The following is a 26,470-nucleotide window of genomic DNA, read 5'->3' as shown; positions in this document are numbered from 1 at the left end:
TAATATGCCAAGAATCTGCCACCTCAGGTTCTCTTTGTCTGGAATGCTTTACCCACCAGGCATCAGTAGGGTTTCACCTTTGAACCTTCACTCAAATGTTACTTTCTCAGACCTGCCCTTGTTACCTTATTTAAATTAGTGTCTTCCCGTTGGTTCCTATTTTCCCTGTTTTATTTTTCTCCTTTGCACTTACCAAAATTAAACATATTATGTGTTTTACTTATCTTGTTTTTATTATCTGTCTCTTCCTATTGGAATAGAAACACTCTGAGGGCAAAGCTTTTTTTCTGCTTTGTTCTCCATCCCCAGCACCTAGAACAGTATTGGCACACGTTAAATATTTCCTTAATGAGTGAATGGATAAATGAATGAATTAATCCAGTTACACACACTGAATCTCCAGTTTTGAGAACTTGCTGGGCCACTACAGTATTTACATGTGCTCTTTGTTCTGCCTGAAATGTGTCCTCTGCCCCCTCAGTTACCTTTCATTGAGATAATGCTTCCCCTTCTTCCCATGTCAGCTAAATCATCATTTTCTCAGGGAAACCTTTCTTTCAGATCTTTCTGTCAAATTTATGTCAAATACGAGGCTTCAGAACACTATGAAAACTCTGTTTTATAGTGCATCTTATGATTATATGTTACATTTGTTTGTTTAGTTCTTTAATACGTTTCCCCAGTGAGACCTAAACCCCTTCAGACTTGGACTTTCTTTTGCTCACGATTATATTCCTATTACCTGTGGGTTGGAGGTCAATCACTATTAGTTGAATGAATAGAAAATATTTCCTTCTCACCTTGCATCATAAGGTTTATTTCTTTTTTCTCTTTTTGTTTTGTTTTTTCTTTGTTCTGTTACTGACTTTGTAACTGATTTTTTAACATGCCTTTGAGTAGAAAAACCTTTCCCAGGAAGCAAAATGAGTGACTTTAAACTGATACAAACATGTTTTGAAAGTACCACTAGAGTGGCTATTTCTTTTTCCTTTTTAGGGTGATGACGACCATGTTGTTAGTTTATGTTATGAGACCATTCTTGATAACCATTCAGTATTACTTTTCTGTCCATCAAAGAAATGGTGTGAGAAGCTGGCACATGTCATTGCCCGTGAGTTTTACAATCTACGTCATCAAGCTGAGGGTAAGTTACTGATGGAAACGAAAACCCTCAGACTTAATACATTTGCTTGAAAGTACTTTAATAATTATATTAGCAAAGCATGGCTCTCTTTCATCGTTGCCACCAGCTGCCCGCTGGATACTCCTTTGCAAAACTATGCTTTTGTGACTAATTGTCTCCTTATCCTGCTTACCGACAGTGTTTACACACATTCAGGCTAATTTTCAGATTTTTAGAATATTGAATTTATACAGGTATATACTAAGGTTCTTCATCTAGAATCCATGGGCTTTGAGAGGTTGACCTCGAAGCCCCTAAACTGTATAAACTTTACGTATACCCATTTTTCTGGGAAAGACAGCCATATTTACATATATATTTATTAATATTTCCAAACTCTAAAAAGAATCATTTGTTGACATACAAATATTTTAAAATACATGTGTATTTTAAAATAGGCTTTATTGAGGTATTTATATAACATAATATGTACCCACTTGAAGTATATAATTTAATGAATTTCAACAAATGTATACACCTTTTTAACCCCCACTATGATCAACATACAGAACATTTCTGTCACCCTAAGATGTTCTCTGTTGCTGTCAGTCTCTTCCGTCTGTCCCCAGCCTCAGGCAACCACTCATATGCTTTCTGTCACTCTTAATTAGTTGTGCCTTTTCTAAGAATTTCATGTAGAAAATGAAGTCATATGGTATATGTTTTTTGTGTCTGGCTTCTTTCAATCAGTATGATCTTTTTATGATTCATCTGAGTTGTTACACTTATCAGTTTGTTCCTTTTTTTATTACTGAATATTGATCTAGTATGTTGCTATAACGATGTATATTTTTACCAGTTCTAGAATGAGCACTGTTCTCTCACCACTATACTAGCCTGTAGTTCCTTGGGGTCAAAGATAAGTGTAGAGAAGACACAGAGACCAATTCTAGTTACAGAGTACTAGGGCATTTTATGACTTCATTATGTCAGTGTCATCCTGAGGACGGGTGATGGATATCTTAATACTAGCCCCAGTAAGTAAACTGAAGTCTATACTGGGTAGGCTCTGGTCCAACATTATAATATCTCTTCTAGTTCCCTCTTAATTGATACTTTCTGTACTATGTCAACTTATATTTTTTATGTTGTACCATGATAGCTTATATTCCTTAATAACCAGAAATATCATTAATATTTTCTTTGCTTAGTGTTCTGTTATTTTTGATTTATAGCGGTGGTTCCAAATCCTAGTGCTTGGACTGGGGCCTGGCCTAGGATGAGCTTTTCACCACAAAAGTAAAGACAAGGCATCACAGTTTTCATAAAGATGAAGTTTAAATTTTGAAATTATCCCTACTAATTTTTTTATGGTAAAATGACTTTCCTTTTGAAATAAGTGTATTGAACAGTAGTAATTAAAAAAATTTTTTTAATTGTCCTTAGGGAAATAATACATTGGCCACCCTCTGTGGGTCCTCAAAATTTTAAGAAAAGTTTACTTGAAAGATTAAAAATGTATAAAATATAAGATATAGTCTATGAGAAGTTTTACTAGTTCAGAAGTTCAAAAGTCTAGGAAATTCTTTAAGAAAACATAGTTCTTGCATCTAAGAAAGTTAAGGTCTTACTGAGGGAGAGGCTTACACATACAGGCAAAAACAGAGGGTAATATGTGATTCATTAACACATTGATGCCAAAAAGGCTGGAAAAATTGCTGCATAGAGCTATGCTCCTCTGTGATTTTTGACTCTGCTGGTTAGTGGAACACGCTTTGAGCAAGGGTTTTTGTTTTTTAGGCTCTGAGTGGTATTAAGTGTCTGAAATCTCTTTTCTTTGTTTGTTCTTTTGATCTCCTCCTCCAGGTTTGATCTCATCCTAGTAGAGCATTTCCTAAACGTTGGTACACAGTAGACTTGCCTGGGAATATGTTAAAATCCTTACGTCCAGGTTGTACCCTATTAAATCACAATGTCCAGGGATGAGAGCCAGGCATCAGTATTTTTAAAGGATAGCTAGGTGGTTATTTTATATAATAGTTTCAGAACTGTTGCACTTGTATTTAGCTCTGTCATCACTCAGGCAAATAGTAGTTAAAGAGGTCCAAGGGGAGGTGAACAATATTGATAATTTTTTTGTGGCAGGATTGGTGAGGTCATCTGAACTTCCACCAATGATACTGGAACGGAAGGGCCTCCTAGAAGTGATGGATCAGTTAAAACGTGTGCCTTCAGGACTGGACTCTGTATTGCAGAAAACTGTACCTTGGGGAGTAGCATTTCACCATGCAGGTATCCATATTTATAATATGTTACTAATTAGCCCCTTCCAGAAATCCTTATAATTTCTTCATTTTTATATTGGCATGCATTTGTAATTTCTTGTTAACCACACTTAATACTCTTAGATTTCATTTTAAGAAATTGTGTGATTGATAACACACAGAGAAAAAAATGTGATAGTGAGTATGTATATGTCCATGAATGACTGAAACGTGCTGAACGCTGGAATTTGACACAACGTTGTAAAATGATTATAAATCAATAAAAAAAGTTAAAAAAAAAAAAGAAATTGTGTGATTAAGATTAAACAAGAATAAAACAAACGTGTAGGTTTACTTATCTGTATAGCATATAAATACTAGATAAAAGCTTTTTTGTATCATTAGGGAAGCAAATTCTAAAACTGTTACCTTTCTATACTTTATATCCTTAAAATTTAGGCTAGAGTAGTACTTGCTACCCTAATTTTATGCCACTTGAATGTTTCCTTTTATCTCAAGGGGTATTTGAAATATTCTCACAAATGTGTCAAAATCAGATTAATTTTAGAAATTGTCATCTTGTATTTTGAGAGGGATGCAAATACCTAGATTGTCAAAACTGCAAGATTTATTACAATCATTGAATTAAATACCTTCTTTCTGAGAGTGATCTGTCCATGATGATATGTGCTAAAGATTTGATTAACAATATATAGTTTCTAAGATAGGAATTTAACCTTTTCAATTTATTTAAAATTTTTATCATGCTATATATAGATAAATTTTAAAATATATATATGTACACACACACAAACACTCAAAAATATTTTCATTGTGTAACTTAATATGCATACTAATAAAATGAATACCAGTGGACCTACCACTTAACTTATAAACTAGGGGCTCAATCCTTTTGATTTTTTTTTAAAATAAATTAAAATAAAAAATAAGCTAGATCAGTATATATTCTCTATGTTGTTTTTCATTTACTTGTGTGTTTATTCTTCAGGCATTTATTTATGTGCCTGACCACTGTATTAGATAGGCCCTGCAGATACTGTTATGAATAAGGCATGTCTCTACCCTCAAGGAGTTCATAGTCTAGTGTAGGGGTCAGCAAACTACAGTCTGCTGGTCAAAGCCAGCCCACCATCTGTTATTGTAAGTAAAATTTTATTGGAACACAGTCTGGCCCATTTGTTTTGTGGCTGCTTTCATGTGACTATGGAAGAGTTGAGTAGTTGCAATAGTTGTCTTGCAAAACCTAAAATATTTACATATAAAGTTTGACAGCCCCTGGTTTAGAAGCTGAGATAGAAGTATACTAGGGGTGGCAGTTTATACTCTTAAATTGATATACTGTGATGACTTTTTTGTTTATAATCATAACAATAATTTGAAAAAAATCTCTAGAGACTTGTAGCATATTCTCAGCTATGGAATATGTAAGTGATCAAGTAAGTGGTCAAGTACAGTATTTTCATTATATGTAAATAAATATATGCTATTATAACTTCATTTTTTTAGGTCTTACTTTTGAGGAGAGAGATATTATTGAAGGAGCCTTCCGTCAAGGTCAGATTCGGGTCTTGGCAGCAACTTCTACTCTTTCATCTGGGGTGAATTTACCTGCACGTCGTGTAATCATTCGGACTCCTATTTTCAGTGGTCAACCTCTAGATATTCTTACTTATAAGCAGATGGTTGGCCGTGCTGGCAGGAAAGGAGTAGACACGGTAGGTAAGTGAGTTTGAATTTTACAACAGCATTGCTGAAGGACAGTGTCAGTCTACTTGAAATTGAATGGCCACTCATTTCTCATCATGGTGTATTTCTTTGTTTTCCAAAACACAAATGTCATCCTTTTGGATTTACTTAATATTTATAATGAGTGTAAGTTATAATTTTCATATCAACTATTGATTTTTCTACTAATGTAGTAGTATGTCAATCAAGATGACATCACATTAGCTGGAAGATGACTTTTAATTTCCACTGTAGTCTGCTCTTTAGCACTTATGAAGGGATTCTTTTTAATCGGTATTAGTTCTGTTTAGGTGACTGGTCTAAGTTCAACTAGGGATGCTGAGAGTTGGGAAGTACTCTCACAGTTTTGGAATAGGAACTCCATTTACTATCTTTCTTTTTTTAAATTGGCACTGGCTTTAAAAACACTTTCCCAGTTTGTTATCTTGTGTCAGTGAGTAATGATAATATTATCAGCAATGCATACCGAAGTTTTGTCTTAAGCAACAGGGAAGAAGCTTGTTTGAATTAATATTTGCTGCTATCTTGATTTTTATTTCTAACTTGCTACATTATTCTGGGTGTGACTAAATTGTTGAGTCTTCTAACATTAAAGAACTTTGTGAGGAACATTCTCTGTCACATTTTCTACTGGTTTGTTTTTCCACGTTGAGTAATGTAGTTTCTGTCTTGTGGCATAAAATGGCTACTCCATTCTCTGTCATCACATCTGCACTTCAGCCATCAGGAAAGAGAAATGAGGAAGTAAAAGGCACATCCTGCCCTTTAAGGGCACTTCCCAGAAGTTGTACATGTCTCCTCACATACAGTTGGCCAGAACATAGTCACATGTTTACGTTCCCCAACTACAAGGGAGACTGGTGAATATAATCTAGCTGAGTGGCCATGTGCTTAACTAACATTTAGGGGTTTTATTAAAGGGAGAATGAGAGAATGGCTATTAGTAGCAACCATCAATCTCAGCCCCAGTAGCAAATGATTCATCTATCTGTAATTCCTGAAGGGCCATTGGTCTGACTCACGTTTAAGCCTTAAAAATTTTGATGATTTAAAAACTCTTCCAGCTCATTGGATTTCTCCTACTCTAGGCATGTCTCTTACCTTACCTATGAAATATGCAGAGTACATGTATGTGTTTAAAAAGGATGGGAGGAAGAGACTGACATTCCCTCCTCATTCCTAACTGCCTCCTTCTGTCCTTCCCCCAGTTCAGATTTCTCAGTAGACTCAACTCTCAAGAGTGGAGTATAAGTTCATTTTACACAGATACTCTTATTTCAAAGTCAGAGGGTCTTTAAGGTAATGTAGAAGATAAGGAGGTTTTATTTGCCTTGCTACGTTCTTAGCTTGTGCTTGTTTCTCTTGGGGAAGAATAATTGGAAGGTTGGCGCCTTGTGCTAATATCAAACCTTAAATTAGATAACATTCAAACAAAACTAAAATATATCATATTAATTTTGTTTCAGAGGTCTTGGAAACCTTTGAGATTGACTTTACATAATGCTCCATTTCAGAATGGCACATGGCTTGCTCAAACTTCTTTAAGTGAGGAGGGTATAACTCAAGTGGTAGAGCGCATACTTGCCATGCATGAGGTCCCAGGTTCAATCCCCAGCGCATCCTCCAAATAGAAATAAATGAACAACCCCTCCCCCCAAAAAAACTTCTTTAAGTAGGGGAATGTGTAAATATAGAGTTTCATATCAACTATGAAGATTTATATACTTGGTCATGTTTTTTGGACTATGTAGCATCTTTTTTGCTTCTGTGCATAAACCTTTGTAGTTCCTGTGCAAAAGACAGCTTAAGTAATGTTAATATTTCCTAAATAGTTCATGGTGTTTTATTTAGATGACTCTTTAATCTTTTGGTGGATTTCTTGGAACCTTGTAGTGTATGGTGATGGTGCTTTGTGCCAAAACAGTGATTTGCAAGTTAAATAGTTTGTAGATCTATCTATAGCAAATCTATGAATAGTTTGATTCTAATTGACTTCTCTATTATGATTCAGATACAGCCTCCCTAGGCAGATGAGAACAGGGACTTGGATATATATACTGGCATTAATTTGGCCATTTTCTTACATCTTGCTCATCCTGAAAAAGGGTTATCTATTTTGTTGAAGAATCAAAGCCTGAAAGAGGTTTAAACAGCCCGAAGTGACTTTTTACTTTGTTGCTAATGCTAATTGATCCATTTTCTAGGTAGTTTATAAATCTTAAGCTGGGCTGTTTTATAGTCATTGCAAGAGCCAGGTGATATATTTATTCACTTGGTTTTTGTTTGTTTGTTTTGATAGTACCTATATTTTTTGTAATTATATCTGAGATAAATAACCAATGATCATGACATTTATAGTTCCTTATATGTTTTCTATCTTGATTCTCAATTTGGCCATCAGTGCTGGGAAAGCATCATCTGTTTTTTTCTCTCAGCCTGGGTAATTATTACACTCCACCACAATGCTACTTTCATTTCTTTTTTTTCTCTAATGCAAATGGCCTTCATTTTGCCCCTTGGACATTAGTGTTGTTAGGAAAAGAAAGATTGCTTTATTCAGGAGGCTGGCAAGCTGGGGAGAATGTGGACTCATGTCCAAAAGCCAACTGTCCTCCTGCTGATCAGGGGCAAGAGCTTTTAAAGGGGTTTCAGTGGTGTATAGGTGGAAGGAGGGGGCTACATGCAGAAAGCACAGTCAGCTCTGACGGTCATCTTGAAATTTAGTCATGTGGTGGTCTGATCAGTGTCCTCTTGATTGATCTATGTACAGTTAATCTTCAGTTTCAGGATTGGTTTGTTCACATTTCTTTGAGGCCAATTCTTGGAATTGTGTAAGATGAAGCAGCTTGTATCATGTCTACAGTCTGGTCATCATGCAGTTAACTTCTTCCACCTGCTAGGGGTTTCAGTATCTACAAAACATCTCAAAGGTTATGGCTCAGAATATTATCTATGGTCCATGAGGAGGAACTAAAGGTCTTTAACTTTGTTTAATGACTCGGATATTATTATATGGTCCTGTTTGACTGGTTTCCTTTGCTTCTGCATTTTCTCGCTTCTCTGATTAAATTTATCCTTTGGCTAAGACAAAAGGCAGGCCCAGGACATGGGGGCCGTAGATTCTATCCTGGGAAGGCCTCATAGGGTCCTGTTCCATTTCAACATCTTATTTACTGCTTCCTTTCCCCTACTATTAGATTCATTTTCAAAAAAAAAAAATTACAATTTTCTCTAGTATTAATTGTCGTAGTGTTTATGTTTGTATAAATTGAATATTTGAATGTTTTTAATTTGTAAGTGCTTTCACATATTTTTGTTGATTTGATTATTGCAGTAACCTAAAGCATTTAGATTAGTGAATGTTATAATGCAATTTCTAGTTATGCATTAGTATTTTTGATTGTATATTATCATCATGTATAACTTATTGAACTCAGGTTTTACCACTTGCTACATGACAGGCCAGAAGTTGAGTGACAAGGTGTTGAGTCAAGGAAAGCAACTTTATTCAAGAAAGTCAGCTAACCAAGAAGATGGTGAACTAGTTTCCTTAAAAACTATCTTAACATCTTGGCACAGGCAAAGGGCTTTTAAAGGCAGTGTAAAGGGAGGAGGCTTCAGAGTGCATGAGCAGCTTGTGCATAATTCTCTGATTGGCACTAAAAGGTGAAGTTTTGAACATCCGTAGTCTTTTGATTTCAACTGGTCTGGAATCCACATGCTTGCAGTCAGCATTTTTTATCTGGTGGGGGACTGCTTCCTATTTAAAAATCTTAGGAATGTGTGTCAGACCTTTCATCTATATCTGTCAGAGAACTGGGAGTTCAGTGACTCTGCTATGTGGCTATTTTATAGTTTAAATTGTTACCAGGCCCAACGGCTATTCTTTGTTTCTACACCTTCACATTTCCTAATCATTAACTCTTTTTTTTAAACATTTTTTCATTGAGTTATAGTCATTTTACAATGTTGTGTCAAATTCCAGTGTAGAGCACAATTTTTCAGTTATATATGAACGTACATACATTCATTGTCAAATTCTCTTTCGCTAGGAGCCACCACAAGATCCTGTATATATTTCCCTGTGCTACACAGTACAATCTTGTTTATCTGTTCTACACTTTGAAATCCCAGTTCCTTCCCTGGCAACCACAAGTTTGTATTCTATGTCTATGAGTCTGTTTCTGTTTTGTATTTATGGTTTTTTTTTTTGTTTTTTTTTGTTTTTAGATTCCACATATGAGCAATCTCATATGGTATTTCTCTTTCTCTTTCTGGCTTACTTCACTTATAATGACATTCTTCAGGAACATCCATGTTGCTGCAAATGGCATTATGTTGTTGGTTTTTATGGCTGAGTAGTATTCCATTGTATAAATATACCACATCTTCTTTATCCAGTCATCTGTTGATGGACATTTAGGCTGTTTCCATGTCTTGGCTATTGTAAATAGTGCTGCTATGAACACTGGGGTGAAGTTGTCATTTTGAAGTAGGGTTCCTTCTGGATATAAGCCCAGGAGCGGGATTCCTGGATCATATGGTAAGTCTATTCCTAGTCTTTTGAGGAATCTCCCTAATCATTAACTCTTGAGCCAGCCTTTTGAGACTCAGGGGAGACCTGTGAGACTAAAGCAAAAGCCTTTTATTTCAAGGGACAGGGAAACATGGCTGGTATGCAGTTTCATAACTAGTAATAATTTACATCTGTGTTTTTCTTTATAGTTTTCAAAATATCTATGACTATTATATACTTAATTATTCAATAACAGTAGTTAATCCTGGAAGGAAGGAAAAAAAACTTTTCCTCTACCCTCTTAAGTCACTGGCTAGTGCCTGCAAATTAAACTGGCAAATGACAGATTAACAGGAAAAAAGACATACATTTTTTACTTTACGTTAATATTTAATTTTTTACATACACAGAGGCATTAATTGAAAAGAAGTGACTATCCAAAGAAGCAGTTAGTTGCTGGGGGCTTATAAACCCTTTTAACAAAGGGTGATAAATTGTAGAGATGTGAGAAGACAAAGGAAAAGGGGTTTGGGCTTCTAGGAGTGATACATTGTGGGAAGGTACATATATTCTGGAAATTAATGGAAGTTAAGGTATATTAGTAAGGTTTAAGTACATCCATCTAAGTGCTGACTTTTTGTCTCCAGTGATAAAAATGGTCCTTCTGCTATGAGAGACAGGAAGGGGAACACCTTCACAAAGAGAAATTTATGTCCTGCTTCTAGGCAAATAGAGAGGGCAAACAGCTCTTTCTATGTTTGCTGCTTCCCAGTTTCCTTCAGATCAAAATAATCCTTATGCCAAAGTGGCATATAATATATAGCATATTTTGATCCTCTTCAATCCAAAATTCAGAAAATAAAAACATTACTGATAATTTTATGACCATAACAACCACTATCATCTGTTTTCTCCTTTTAAACAAGTAAGACAATTTAAATTCTCTTTAGCAAGTATCTTATGGAAATGTGTTGAGATTTTGCAAATGTATGGTTCTTTTGGTTATAGGTGAGAGTATCTTAGTTTGTAAGAACTCTGAGAAATCAAAAGGCATAGCTCTACTTCAGGGATCTCTAAAACCTGTTCGGAGCTGTCTGCAGAGACAAGGAGAAGAAGTAACTTCGAGCATGATAAGAGCTATTCTGGAGGTAAGAGACAGTTCACTAAACTACCATTTGCTTTTTTGTTCCTATAGTACAGTGGTAGAACTTTAATTTAGTATGTGAAAAGTTGTAGCTTTGTATCTCTTTATGGGATTATTTATAGCCTACTCAAGTCTGAATCTCTTCTATTTTATATAGTTACTTCTTGAAGTTTAATATAGCTAATGGTATATCAATCTACTTCAAAGTAGTGGTTTAAATGCCAGATGGTTATTTTTATTTTTTAGATAGTTTTTATAATTTTCTGAGTTTTAAGAAAAGGTGACAAAAATAGACCCTAGTTCTTCCATCCAGATAATACCTGTTGACATTAAAATAAAATAAAATTACAAATACACAATTAGAAGTTGCAATCTTCTAAATATGAAAGTATCTAAAATGAAAAATAAAACCTTTTGCTTAGAGTCTCTCAAAGGTAACCCCTTTTAAGTGTTTCATGTATTCATCCAAAAAAGTTTCTGTTCATATACCAGCATGCCTTGCTATTGGTTTCAGTGCTGGTGCTAGAGGTACTGGTACTGTACTCATTCACTTTTTTTCCCTCTTAGCTGTCAGTTTGAAGAAAAAAAAAGAAGAGTAATTGTTAGCATAAGGTAGGTAAGAATGTAGAAAGTAGGTACTTTCACATATTGCTGAAACTCTTTTTGAGGGCAACTTGGCCATAACTACTAGGATTAAAAAAAAAATGCACGTAGCCATTTATCCAGTAGATTCACATCTGGGAATTTTCCCTGGGGATATATTTGTGAAATTTTATCAAATTAAACATACAAGAATATTATAGCTTTTTGGTTATGAGAAAAAAAACTAGAAACAACCAAAATACCATTAATACATTATAACGGGCTTTGCTGTCATTAAAAAGAATGAGATAGCTCTATTTAGGATGCTTTAATATGGTTCCAATATATATTAAATGAAAGAAAGTAAGAGGCAGATTAGTGTACATAATAGAACAGTCGTGGGTAAATGATATCCACAAGACACCACTTTCATCTTTTTCTACACCTATTCCCACCCCTCTTCTAGGTGGGAAGTATTCACTACTAGCATTCTTATATGCCCACATATTTCAAAAGGAAGAGTTAGAGGAATTTATTTGGTTCATGAGCATAAGCCATCAACACCTTCTTTATATTATATATGTTAAAATTTATATATATTATTTATGTTGTTAGTTTCTGCATTTCAAATAAATAAGGATTTTTCTTTATGAGAAAATGTATCTACTTTTTAAGAAAACTTTTTATGTTTTCAGTAGGTGTTACATACATTTATAATGAATGATGGTAGAAGAGTTAATAAAGAGTTTCTATGTTTAGATGCTGATATTTTAAGAGAACAAAATAATGTCTTATACTATGAGGGCCTATAAATCTTACTAAAAAGTTACAGAAAATTTCAAACCTCTTGTCTCAGATAATAGTTGGTGGAGTGGCAAATACATCACAAGATTTACAGACTTATGCTTCTTGCACATTTTTGGCTGCAAGTATGAAAGAAAAGAAGCAGGAAATTCAGAAAAATCAAGATTCTGTTCAACTTGGAGCAATTGAGGCCTGTGTAATGTGGCTGCTAGAAAATGAATTCATCGAGATTACTGGAGCTAGTGATGGAACAGAAGGTAAAAATGACTTCTTGGTTGCAGTTTACTCACTTTTTCATTTTTACTGACTTACAGTGTATAAGACTGCTTAGTAAAATGAAACTGACTTTTCAAGCAGTATATCAACTCATTTTTAGTAAATCGGTGCTGTGTTCAGCAACATCAGACAATTAGCATAGAGCCTGCTCATGAATATGCATGCATTGGATTCTGTTGGTAAAATTTATCAGCTCCTGAAAGGTTAATTACAGAATATTGAAAAACAGTGTTTTGTTTTGTTTTGTTTTGTTTTGTTTTATTATTTTTTTACATTTTTTTATTGAGTTATAGTCATTTTACAATGTTGTGTCAAAGTTTTATTTTATTTTTAACATTTGGTTCTTTATTTCCCCACCCCACCCCCAAAACAGGAAGTGTGTACCATCCAACACATCTTGGTTCAGCAGCTATATCTTCTTCGCTTTGTCCATCTGATACCTTAGATATTTTTGCCGACCTCCAAAGAGCAATGAAGGGCTTTGTTTTAGAGAATGATCTGCATATTGTTTATCTGGTAAGTTCTGTTTTCTTCATTATTACATTTGTGGAAATGGGGAAATAATACCTATAAAAAATCCTGAACATCAGAGATACCCTATGGGAATATCTTGCCTATTTTCCTTGACTAGGTGGGAATAGAAAAGAAATAGTGAGAAGAGAGTTGTTTTAAAGTAGTAAATTTAATGTTCTGGTGACCCTTTAATCTACTTGCCTATCTATTTTCTCCAACTTCCTTTCAAAAAAGATTTGAGGAGATTTATAAAAAAATACGTATTTTACGATATGTAAGAGAATAGCAAAGGACAGTTGAGATACCTGGAAATTAAAGTCCATAATGTAAAATTCAAACAAAGTTTGGTACATAAACAAGAGACAAGAATACCATTAAGTCATGTACAATTATTGTGCCTAACTTTGGTTCTAGGCTGTCTAGCAACTGTAGCAAAGAGGGGGGTTTGGTTAATTTCAATATTCATAAGATTAAAAAAATAGCAGAAGTATTGCATTTCATTGTCTAAGATAAATTTAGTCCTAAAAAGACACTATGGGACTTAGATTCTTCATAAAAAACCTATGATAAATGCAGTAAGGACTTTTAAAATTTGTTTACATTAGATAATCTGTTACAGATATTTTTTAAACAAAGATTTTTATAAAAATTGGATAAAATAGAATTTGAAAGCATATTCTCTCAAAAGAACCTGGGGAGAAATATTTTATTTTGTCAATTAAGTGCAGATGGTGGGAAGTGATAATAAGCAAGATGGTGGTATAGGAGATCCCTGGCTGTAGTCCCCATCACAAAAACATGAATTAGTAACTATTCATAGTCAAGAACATCTTGCTAAGAATCCCAGAACCTGGTGGTGAGGTTGAGACACTCTCTTAAAGCACAAAAACGAGAGCAGCCACATTAGAAGACTAAGAGCAGTTGTTTCACTTGGCATGTGTTGCCTTTCTTCAAGCCAGCACACTGAGAGGGATCCCCTGTGCCTACACTTTCTCAGTGGGGAGAAGAGAGCCAAGGTGGCTGTCTAGTTTTCTCATCCTCAGTATTCTCTGGGAAGCTCACTTCCGTTTTGCCTCACAGAGACCCCTGGGAGAACTGGCAAGGCTAGACCACCTAGGGTCAGCTAGGAACAAAGAACGGGATGGGGCTTACAATGACTAGTGTGTGGATCATGGCAATGGCAGTCATCCTTCCTGGCCACCTCACCAGAAAGAGGCCAACAAGTGATTCCACTCTCTTGTGGTGCCAGAATAATGTCCCCATCTGTCCAAGAAGCAAGGTGAGCAGTTCTGGGGGTCTAGGGTCCCCAGCTAGTGGCCTGGCTGTAGAGCCCAGCCTGCAGCCCTGCCCTGCCAAGAAGCCAAGCCAGCAGCCCCACGAAACTGCAGAGCTTGCTTGCAGCCTTGCCTGACCAGGAATCCTGAATGCAGAATATAACCTGGAGTCCTGCATGAACACAGAGTTCATCCTGTGGGCCCAGCCAGCTGTGGAGCACAGTCTCTTGCTATACCTGAACATGGAATCCAAATAATGGCACTACCTAGCCAGGAGTACAGTCTATTTCTGACTGACCAGAGGGCCCACAAAGAGCCCCACCCAACCTCAGAGCTCAGCCAGTGAACCTGTCTGACTATGTCAGCCCAACCAGTGACCATGTCTGTCCACAGAGCCCAGCTAGCAGTTCCACTTGACCAGGCAGCTGAGGCAGTGGTCCTGCCTGAATGCGGAGAATGTCAGTGGCCCCATTCAACCAGAGGTCCTGCCTGCCCTCCTGTGGACTCTACCAGCTGGCCCTTTGTGGAACCCCAGGCTGGGCTGACTAGTGAAGGTCTTTTTCTGTCAAAGCAAACATGTGAAGATTGGAAGAGGTAACTGAGTTTCCTCAAATGCACAAACACCAACACAAAGATGCAAGAATAATGAAGAATCAGGGAAACATGACACCACCAAGGAAACTAATAATGCTCCAATAAACAAACCTAAAGAAATGGAGATCTATGAACCGACTGACCAAGAATTCAGAATAATCCCTTTAATGAAGTTTAGTTAACTATAAGAAAACACAGGTAGGCAACTGAACAAAATTAGGAAAATAGTACATAAACAGAATGAGAAGTTCAACAAAGAAATAGAAACCATTAAAAAAAAAAAAAAAAGCCCCCAAACCCAGAAATCTCAGAGCTGAAGAATATAATGACTGATTTGGAAAATTCACTTGAGAGCTTCAAAAGCAGACTTGATCAAGCAGAAGAAAGAAACCATGAACTCAAAGATAGATCATTTGCAATTATACATACAGAGGAGAAAAAAAATGGAGAGTGAAAATCCCTGCAAGACTAATGGGACACCGTGAAGTGAAAAAAGTATACACATTATTGAAGTCCAAGATGGAGAAGAGTGAGAGAAAATGGCAGAAAGTATTTAAAGAAATAATGGCTAAAAACATCCCAAATATGAGGAGAGATATGGATATCTAGGTACATGAAGCTAAGAAAACCCCAAACATACAACCCAAAAGGGACTTCATTGTGATGCATTATTACCAAACTGTCAAAAGTCAAAGAGTCAGAATTTTGAAAACCACAAGAGAAAGGACTTTTGTGTATGTATGTATGTATGTATGTGTGTGTGTGTGTATGTATTTAAATGGAGGTACTGGGAATTGAACCTAGGACCTTATGTATGCCAAGCAGGCACTCTACCACTGAGCTATACTATAACCTCCCCCCAGGACCTTTGTTATATACAACCTCATAAGGCTATCAGTGGATTTCTCAGCAGAAACTTTGCAGGTCTGGAGAGCATGGTATGATATTTTCAAAATATTGAGAGAAAAAAACTGCCAACCAAGAATACCTATCATGCTGTTCTTCAGAAATGAAGGCAAGATAAAGTTTTTCCCAAACAAAAGCTGAGACAGTTCATCACCATTGGAGATGCATCATAAGAAATGTTAAAGGGAATTCTTCAGGCTGAAAGGATGCCAATTAACAATGTAAAAACATTTGAATATATAAACTCACTGGTAAAGGTAAATTTATAATCACATTCAGAATTCTGATTGTAATGGTGGTATGCAAACTTTTATACAAAAGTTAGACACACATGTTGAAAACAACTATAATTTCAATAATTTGTTCAACTTTTTTCAGATTCCACATATGAGTAATATCATACAAAATTTGCCTTTCTCTGTCTGGCTCATTACATGTATTACAGTGCCCTTCAGCTTAACCATGTTGTCATAAATGGCAAGAGTTCCTTCTTTTTTATGGCTGTATGATGTTCCATTGTATGTATAGTTATAACATACTATTTTAAGCTGATACTTAATTCTATACAAAAACTCTGTACTTCTCTACCCCTTCATGTTTTATGTCACTGATACTACAGTTTACATGTTATCTTATGTATCCATTTCTTCAAATGTTCTTTTCCTTTCTTTCTTCTGCCAGCTTTTATCTACTGTTTAGCTCTATAATGAATAGTTCATTTCAGTTGTACTTTTTAGCTCCAGAATTTCTATTTGGCTCTTTTTTGTCATTTCTGTTTACTCATATTCTCTACTTGATGAGACATTGTCATCATACCTTCCTTTACATCGTTTAACATGGTTTTCTTTTGGCCATACTTATACTGTCTGCTTTGAAGTCTTTGCCTGGTATTTCCAACATCTGGAATCTCTCAAAGAGGTTTCTTTTGCCTACTTTTTTTTTCTGTGTTTGAGACACACGTTGTTGTTTCTTTTCATGTCTCATTGTTATTTGTTGTTGTTGTTGAATCCCAGATACTTTAGATAATATATTGTAGCAACTTTGAATATTGATTCCTCCTCCTCCGTTTTCTCAGAAATCATACAAAATACTTAAGATTGTATTTAACATCAGAATATTGAGATTAAAAGTGCCTATGATGAAAGTTCTTGGATTCTGTAAAATCCAGCTTGTATGCTTAATGGTTTCTTCCTTTTCCCTTGTCAGTGAGTTGTTTATGATTAAATTAAGTTTTCACATAAATGAAGCATTATCCCATTTAGAAAATTTTCCAAATACCGAGGCTTTTGTTTTTATCAAGAAGTGGTATATTTACAATTTTGTCTCTCTTATAATGCAATAGTTCCAGGTAATGGATGATTCTGCTTCCCTTTAGGTTACACCTATGTTTGAGGATTGGACTACTATTGATTGGTATCAGTTTTTCTGTTTATGGGAGAAGTTGCCAGCTTCTATGAAACGGGTGGCAGAACTAGTGGGAGTTGAAGAAGGGTTCTTGGCTCGCTGTGTGAAAGGAAAAATAGTAGCCAGAACTGAGAGACAGCACCGACAAATGGCCATCCATAAAAGGTAAATATCAAGGAACCTGGACTATCCAATATTTAACACAGTATTTGATATGCAATAGTTGTCCAGTTTATTGTAGTCACTTTCAATGTCATTAAAATCAAAGTTTTGGCTAAGTATAGTAAAATTTTTCAATTTCCTGTATTTACTGAATTTATTGGTATTTCAGTTTCTTCCTTGTGGCTTATAAGATGCCATTTATCAAGACTTTTAAAAGTAGAACATTTAATTACTTCCTTTCCTTAAAGAAGATGTGACTTAGAACGGCCAACTTAGTGTGGCTCAATTTGAAGGTATGCTTTGTATCATCCTTAGAAGTGATTCATTACTGATTCATTACCTGTAGGGAAGAGCCAGTTAAAAAGATTCAGGTGGGGAAATTGCACAGGCTTTATCTTCTTTGAAATATAATACAATTATTTTTCTTACAGTATTAGTCTTTAGTATATTATTTACATCATAGTCAAGTGAAAATTTTGTAAGGATTTATATACTTGAATTATTTGTGGCACAATTGCCTTTCACATTAAAACTTTTTTATAATCAAATTTTGATTGAAATATGATTAGATGGTATAACTGTGTATCAAGTGTTCTTTTCAATTTTTGTGCCATCACATTTCTTGAGCCAAGTTTTATTTATTAAAATTAATTAGCAATAGTGAAATATGGAAGAAATCTTTTTGTTATATAGATATTAGTTTTTTGCTATAGTACTAATGTTATGTCAGAATTTACTTTACAAACATTGAGGTCTTTGTCCACTAATCCTGTATCCTATTATAGGAACTGTCTCACTTTCTCAGAGGTGTAAACCCTCCCTTGCCTTTATTGGTTCTTGTTTTTCAACATACATTGTACTTTCATAGTAGACATAAGTGATCTCTTACTACCATACTTTTGTAATTTACTTTCCAGGTTTTTTACCAGTCTTGTGCTATTAGATTTAATCAGTGAAGTTCCTTTAAAGGAAATTAATCAGAAATATGGATGCAATCGTGGACAGATCCAATCTTTACAACAGTCAGCTGCTGTTTATGCAGGTCAGTTAAACAAGCATTTCCACATTTATTTAAGACTGCGGTTTGAGGTCAAGTTAAGGTTACTTTTTTTTCAAATTCCGTTTTACTGTAGGCTTCTCTAAAAGTTAGGCGGCTGTGTCAAGCCATAATTTTGTATAGCCCCTGTTACCATCAGAACACCTAAAACTACAACTCTTCTGGACTTTGTTACATTATTACAGGAGACTGACAGCTAGCCGAGTATCTAGACCTTAGTCCCCTTCCATTCCTTAGCAGTCTGCTTACCATCCGTCTCTCTTTTTTTTGCCTGTTGTAAGAGGAAACAGATCCAGTTCTCAGTGGTCTTCCTTTTATCATCAGGTTACTGATTAATACTTGTTATTGAGGAGGATGGCAAGTGAAGAGGGATTTCTGGACTTCTATTTCACTGCTCTAAATATCATCTCTTTAAGAAAATACCAGTTTCCCTTAATAAAATTATACTCCTATCCTGTAAGCTAGGCAAACAAGGGAAGTTCTAGGTCTGATTTTATCAAGAACACTTTAAGCCCTAAGGAAGGAAACCCTGGGTTGCTAGAGAGTGTATTTATATGTGTAGTTTCATTGTGAAGGTGTGTGGAGGGGAGAATACTGAGGGAAAGATGAGAGGGTGATGAGAAGGGAGACTTACTGGTATCAACTCACTGGTATCAAAGATCTCAGATTACATCTAGGGTTAATGTTCTCATAGGGAAATGATTTTCTTAATGACTTGACACTTGGCTGCTCTGGCCTCTTTATTTCAGGAGGGTATAGCTATTGAGCTAGGCAACTTTTTTTTTTAAAGAAAATATCAATGGGAGCTTCACTCTATAAATAATCCTCTCAGCACTTGGCTATTTGAATCAGCTCTCTTGTTTTCTTCTGGGTAGAAAGAGTTCTTTACCTGTTTTAAAGGTTGTTTCTTCCTTAAAAAAAGGAGAGAGTGAGAAAGAGGAATGAACTAGAGTGAGAGCTTTTTGTTTGTTTTGTGTTTATGTGCTCTGCTTCCGTTTTTTTCATATGTCAAGTTATTGATTAAGAATGAATGAGGTAACATTCAATGTGTTTACACATTCATTGCCCATTTAGCTAGACCCTTAGTATATGTCTACTCTCCTATTAATTTACACCTTCGGCCTGTTAAACTTAATGATTCTGCAGGAAAAAAAAATAGTGAAGCAAAAATACACCTCAAGAAATGGAGAATTGGTCTATACAGAATTTTTAATTCAATAAATATTCCATGAATATTCCAGGGATGATTACAGTATTTTCCAACCGCCTGGGCTGGCACAACATGGAACTACTACTTTCCCAATTTCAGAAGCGTCTTACATTTGGCGTCCAGAGGGAGCTGTGTGACCTGGTCCGGATATCCTTACTTAATGCACAGCGAGCCAGGTTCCTCTATGCTTCTGGCTTTCTTACTGTGGCTGATCTTGCCAGAGCAGATGTTGCTGAGGTGGAAACTGTTCTGAAAAATGCTGTGCCTTTTAAAAGGTAAGGAAGTCCCCTATCTACATAGGGTTATTAAGTGGAAAATCAGGTCAATTTGTAAATAACAGATAATGTATTAAAATATTTTTCTCTTAGATAATACCATATCATACTTGGGGTAAGTAGAAGAAAATGTGGCTGCTTTTCCCCCCTTGAAGTTTCCTTTTTTTGTATATTTAAAATGTATTTTATGACTTTAAAGACATTATCTTAACTCTCTCCTAGAAAGATTAAGCAAAGCTAAGTTACCAATGCTTTCTGCATTGATGGACTTTAGTTCTCAGTATATATCCAGGGCTCATCTTAGACTTTCTTCAGGCAAGAGCACTTTATAAATGTACTCCTTTTGACTGTTCCTTGAAACACTAGTCCTCAAAAACAGTTTGTGAGAAGACTCCTTGACTAGTGTGTGTGTGTGTGTGTGTGTGTGTGTGTGTATGTGTATGTATGTGTGTGTGTGTGTAACCAATCATTGAATGGGCTGGATTCAGCTTATAATCAAGGAAAATCATAATTATTTTCTCAACCACGGTTCTTTGAACTCACTGTTATATGGAATCTCAGCCAGATCCTATGACTAAAATACTAACAGTTTTATTTTCAGGTTTTAAAAATTTGTTTTAATAAGAGCATCAATCTCATTTCCAGTTCCATGCTTCTTTCCTCCCACTCACTTTAGGCCTGACACAGGCTCTGAAACTTGTAATGTGTAGGAAGGGATGGGGGCATAGTCAAAGGAAAGGCCTCACTGCCCAGTGCCACCTCACAGCATGGGCTCCACTCCATGTCATCCAGCAGCAACCTAGGTATGGTTCCTGCTAGTGGGCCTGGGGCAGCATACACTACAACCAGCACAGCTGTAGGGGTATAGCTGTCTCTACCTAGATTTTGAAGGATGAAATCCCCTGGAGTCTTAGGCATGTGCAACACAAGCAGAGAACTGCTGCAGTGGGGGGCCCCTGCAGAGCCCCCACTAGGGCAATGCCTAGTACAACTGTGGGGGCAGGGCCATCCCCTGTGACCGAAGATCAGAAGGTCTGCTGGTGTGAGATTCTGTCACTTTGGGGTGTGCCTCTGGCTGAAGCCTACATAGAGTATGTTTTGAAATCTACCTGTAAAGGCGTTGATCTCCTCTGAAGCCTGTGATTTTCACAGAATCTTTAGATACATTCATACTTGCTTAGAAATATACAGTAAAAGTCCTAAGGTGGACAAATTCAGATGTGGGAGTATCTGTGGTAACAACATACCACATATCATACCTAACCCTTCCAGGGAGTCAATCTAAAGACAGTATACATTTTACAAAGTTTATTTGGAAAAAAGTTCTAAACACATTTTGGAATTGCTTCTTTGCTTCTTTGTGATGCTAAGGCTGTTATTCCCATGACATGTCCTCCCAAAAAAAAAAAAAAAACTAAAAACAAAAAAATTAGTGACATCAGTAATAGGACAAATCAACATGATCTGTCTCCTCATGTGACACACTGAGAAAGACAGCATTGCTTCTGGAATATTCTTATCAAAAATGTCTAACATGAACTGTGGGGAAACATCAGGCAAACCTAAATTGAGAGACATTCTACAAAATAATTGGCAAGTACTCTTCAAAAATATCATTATTTGTTTTCGACAAAGACTGAGGAACTGATTCCAGTTAAAGCAGGCTAAAGAGACATGACAACTAAATGTACCACCTTATTCTAGGTTGTATTAGAGGAAGGACGTAAGTGGAACAATTGGTAAAATTTGAATTAAGTGTGTAGATCAGAAACAGTATTATATTAATGGCTAATTTTCTGAACAGAATCTGGTGTATCTGCAGACTGGCCACCCTTTCCTTTCAGTACTTGGTACATAAAAGCCAGAAAACCCAGCTAGCATTCAGATTGTCTTGAATAGTTTGCCATTACCGACAATCTACAATGAATTACCTTGTGCATATGTATTTTCATATTGTTGGTAATGTTTCTTCAGAGTAGATTACTAGACATGAGATTTCAAAAGGTAAGTGCAGATATAGCTTTATTAGATTCTAAATTGCTCTGCAGAAGGGTCCAGCCAAGTTGTATTCTCACTAGCTTCAGCCTCACCAACAGAATCCATTGTTAGAAAACAAAATTCAGCTGAGTAAATTTGAAGATTTAATTGACTTTATTAGGCACCTTAGGAATCACAGCGTCTTATCTAGCAACTGGAAGGAGTTGTACATGAAAAAAGAAAGGATTGTTTTTAGGCCAGGGCTTCTTATGCGGAGGGGGTGGGGTGGAGGGTGGGGAGGAAAGGCAAGGGGGTTTTATCATGCGCATTGCTTCTTGGGGTTGGGGTAGAACAGGAGGGGAGGAGCTAGGAGGGAACTGGGAGAAAGGATGGATGGATTACCTCATTGTTGCTGACCAGAAAATTCTAGACTGTTTGATTAAGATTACATTTCAGGTGAAAGTCAAAACTGCTGTTAGGTTAGGTATTAAATCTAGGTTTGATATTCTGAGCTTTAGCCATTTTGGGCCTGTGGCTTTTCTCTTTAACAGCTCCCTCCTTTTCTTTGTACTCTCATCCTGAGAGATGTGATCAAAATTTAAGGAATTAGTGTCACTCTCAGCTACTGTTCCGCAGCTTTGGTGATCTTCACTGTGGAATCCATAGGTCATGTTTTTGCTGAACCCCTGTGATATTCATGGGCCAGGACTTCAGGTTCACATTTTTTGAGGTGGCTGCTGTTCTTGCTTATTTTCTGACATTCCACCCTTAGGAAGATCATTTCACTGCTGGTCAGTGGCTGTAAGCATGCATTTTAAACTTTTGAGAGGATCCAGTGCTCCAGGTGATTATGATAACTATAGGCAGGATAATCCTCAGTGTTTGGAGTGCACTTTGGAGCCATAGTCCCTGAGACCCAAACCAACCAAAGACCCCGTTGAAGGAGTCATCCTTTTAAGCCAAGTGGTCTTAGTAAATGTAAATTCTACTTCCCCAGAAGTGTCAATCCGGTTATAGCAGGTGGTGTTGGTCACAGCACAGACACTTACTTAGCTAAAAGATAATCAAGGGCTATCTTATTATCAAGAACAACATGACTAGAGAGTCTAAGTATTTTTGTTGGCATGTAGTGTCCTAGCAGTGGAATCCACAGTGTCTCTTAAGAGTTAAGAAAAAGTTCCTGATCATATTCTTATTTGTATTAACTCCTAATCAGGGAAGTAGGATTTTCCCAAAGGAAGCAATTCTTGAATCATGACTGCCTCCTGTTAGGCCCTTTCTCTAACAGTTAGGGGCACAGTTAGATAGCCTAAGAGGCATAGTCTAATCGTATGCCTGCTATCTAGGCATTCATAGGCCCAAGGAGAATGATAACTAGCACAAAGATAAGACCAGTTGGGGCACAGACTATTCCTCTTAAGAAGTACTGATAGTGGATTCATTCACAGGGACTGCTGTGTTTACCTATTCAGGCCAGGAGTCAGTCAGGTTTTTAGTGCATGGGGGAAGAGAATCTCCTAGCCTGAAATGGAGTTATCCTAAATTCTAAAGGTTATCCCTTCTTAGAAATGGCCTGGGAGATACAGATGATGGTGTTATCTTTCCAGGCCAATGCCAAAGTGAAGTTAAGAAAGAAAAGGAGAAAGGCTTTCATGTTTAGCTAAAGTAAGACTTGCATCTGGCCTCTTGGGTGACAGCAGTGTATATCGATACCAGCTACCTGTTTTTACTCATCAGTTTGATTCAGGGGTCTACAGTGTTGTACAGGACCGGATGTCAGGTGGTCCTCCTTAGCTGTGAGAAATGTACCCAAGGCTCAATACCATCTATATTTTTGCAACAGTGTCAGTGGTCAGGAGCACTTGAAAAGAAAGTTCCCCTTTGAAAGGGCTCAAGGGCTGCCTTTGTTCTTCGTGATATCAAAATAGAAGGGTGGGAGAAAACTGGAAATATTAGTTTGGTGAGTTGTAGACAGATAATTGAAGAAACTAGAAAAATCCTGGGTGCAGTCCAGTTAATAGGTATGTAATAAAATCTCAAAGACAATTTACAAGACTAGATTCTAGTATCTACAAAGGTGCACGTAATTTTTCTCTCTTCAATTACCCTCATTTTTCTTTAAACTAAAGATAATCACAGTAAAACTATTTGTTTGCATTAAACTTGGCCTGATTGTATAAGTGCAGCAAAAATAGTAACTGACCATTGAAATTCTTTTTAAAGCCTGCTTTGCCAGAATCTTACAAGCAGGGTACCAGGTCCATTTTTTTTTTTTTGAAGCAGTTCCTTGAAGCAATCTGGTCATATCTGAGTCTATGCATATCTTTCTCAAATATGTCATTCCAGTCAAAACCTTGGTAATATACTCAATATTTCTAATTGTAACCTGTTAAAAGGAGAACGGACTCTTATTGAAACTATGCAAGCAAATACATTGTTATGAGAGTAAGAAGATTCACTGAGGGTTTCTGAGTTCTGGATGGATCAGGTAGAGAGAAAATGTAAATGTTTCATTTTTATTCACAAAGGTATACTTTGGTAAAGTTTTTAAGTCATAGATAGCTTAAGAAAACTTCTCCTTAAATTTGGGAAAGCAAAACGTTAGCACATCCTCCTCAGTTCATGTAGTCCCATGTAATCAATACTTTTTCTACTTGAAGACAGTTTTTCAAAGGTCCAGAGGAAGGAAGCTTGAGGCCTCTAGGGATAAAAATAGTCCTTAAATGTACTATGGTGGTTGAAGGAATGCAAAAACAGAGAAATGGGGGTCTGTCAGGGAGCCAGGAAGAACCAAGAGACTTTTTTGGTTTTCCCATAGCCTCCCCAGCTGTTTGTTTGATTTACAGTTTCTCTGATTCAGAAGCAGACTGTTGTCATGTTATAAGGACATCAGGATGGCGAAAGTCTGGCAGTAAGGGAGTAATTTTTGCAGAAGTAAAAGGAACTTCATCTACACTTGCTATAGTCTTTACAGATTCTGTTGCTATTGCCTTTGCATGAAATTTTACATATATAAAACAGAAGCAGACTCACAGACATTTAGAAAACAAACTGTGGTTACCGGGGAGAGTGGGTGAGAAGGGATAAACTAGGAGTTTGAGATTTGCAGATACTGACTGGTATATATAAAATAGATAAACAAGTTTATACTGTATAGCACAGGGAACTATATTCGATATCTTATAGTAGCTTACAGTGAAAAAGAATATGAAAACAAATATATGTATATTCATGTATGAAACATTGAAACACTGAAACATTGTGTTGTATATCAGAAATTGACACAACATTGTAAACTGACTATAATTCAATTAAAAAAAAAAGAAAAGAAAATCAGCTAGGGCATTTCCCTGATACTCAGGTACAGTATTTTTAGTGTGAGCCTCAGTTTTGATGTCAGCAATTTCAGAATATAAGTGAATAGCAGTAAGAAGATTATTACTTGTTGCCCACTTCTGATGGCGGTCCCAGAGCTTGCCATACAACATTTTAAGATAATAACTAGAATTATAAGTTAAGAGAATTATCAGTTAGAATTGTACCAGGCAAATCAAATTTCTAGGGATTTCACACAATTTCCAGAACACTCATATACTTATGTAAATACAACATAAAGAAGATTTAGTGTTACTTCTTATTTGATAATGCTTCCTATGTAATTTACCATAGCAAATAAGCCTAATTAGTTAAATATCTTTTGAAATACTCTGGGGGGCCCTGTGGAAAAGTTCACAGTTGGTTTGTGGTCAAAGAACTTATTTAGAATTTGATTTTGGGAAGTTTGTCAAAGATATCAAATGGTTTGGACTCTTGACTAAATAGGATCACAGATCAGTATAAAACGATACTTGTCTATTTAGCAGATGAAAGAAAATAAAATTCTAGTTTTATGTAAGTATACTATTGATATTAAAGCTTAATTTAAAAAACCCTTATAATAATTCAGTTTTAGTCAGCTTGATTCCACAAGGTAAAATCTTTTCTTTCTTCAACCTTTTTTATACCTTTATCCTTTATAATCAGGAGTTCCAGTTCAGACAAAATTACTCTTATTTCCCTTAACAAAGTACATCTTCATTCTTCATAACTTTTCTTAGCCAAAACACATCCTGCTTTCTTGCATATGGAGATGTTTCCTTTGTTGTTTCTTATAGCTTTAGTTACGTATGTTAGAATTTTTCACTTTTAAAAACTTTAATTTCTGGTGAAAGTTGAGAACCAAACAATTGTGAACTGTCTCTTACACGAGATTCTGTAGCTTGGCAAAATTATGAATACTCTATAACTTCTAGAAACATGCGCTTTCTCAGAAAATTTCTCAGCATGGCACCAAACATGCTTACTAGTAATCCCAAATTTTATCTTCAGTTTCTCAGCAATAGTGTTACCCCAAAAGGGGAAGGGAAAAGACTCCAGTTCTTGTCATACTTGTCTTACCCCTAGAATACCTAGTCATCTTTGTCCTCTTTACCCATGTCCTTACCCATGATGCACACAGAGAAACCACAATGCTAATTATATTAAAATGAGCATTGGGTCATGTCTGGTTAGGTTCTTCTCTCTACCTCGCAGTTTCGGCTGTCCAGTTCTAACCAGTTTCTTCCACTCATTTAGAAGTAAAG

At 36.1% G+C, this 26,470-nt stretch overlaps 1 protein-coding gene across 9 annotated transcripts in view; it reads left to right on the top strand.

Moving 5' to 3' along the window:
* POLQ (DNA polymerase theta) overlaps positions 1-26,470 on the top strand; it is a 125,860-nt gene that overhangs the window by 46,047 nt on the left and 53,343 nt on the right. For all 9 annotated transcript variants that reach the window (XR_006720407.2, XR_006720408.2, XM_074364326.1 and 6 more), the window contains 9 exons: positions 997-1,144; positions 3,269-3,415; positions 4,915-5,127; positions 10,679-10,818; positions 12,253-12,457; positions 12,850-12,992; positions 17,139-17,332; positions 18,247-18,371; positions 19,628-19,871. Coding sequence is in view for 7 of the 9 variants with exons in the window: in XM_074364326.1 (XP_074220427.1) it covers positions 997-1,144; positions 3,269-3,415; positions 4,915-5,127; positions 10,679-10,818; positions 12,253-12,457; positions 12,850-12,992; positions 17,139-17,332; positions 18,247-18,371; positions 19,628-19,871 (1,559 nt within the window). In the remaining 2 variants the exon portion in view is untranslated. The remainder of the gene's footprint in view (positions 1-996; positions 1,145-3,268; positions 3,416-4,914; positions 5,128-10,678; positions 10,819-12,252; positions 12,458-12,849; positions 12,993-17,138; positions 17,333-18,246; positions 18,372-19,627; positions 19,872-26,470) is intronic.

This window comes from Camelus bactrianus, chromosome 1, assembly GCF_048773025.1.
Source record: "Camelus bactrianus isolate YW-2024 breed Bactrian camel chromosome 1, ASM4877302v1, whole genome shotgun sequence".
Classification (NCBI taxonomy): Eukaryota; Metazoa; Chordata; class Mammalia; order Artiodactyla; family Camelidae; genus Camelus; species Camelus bactrianus.
This window is presented reverse-complemented; position numbering and strand designations above follow the sequence as displayed.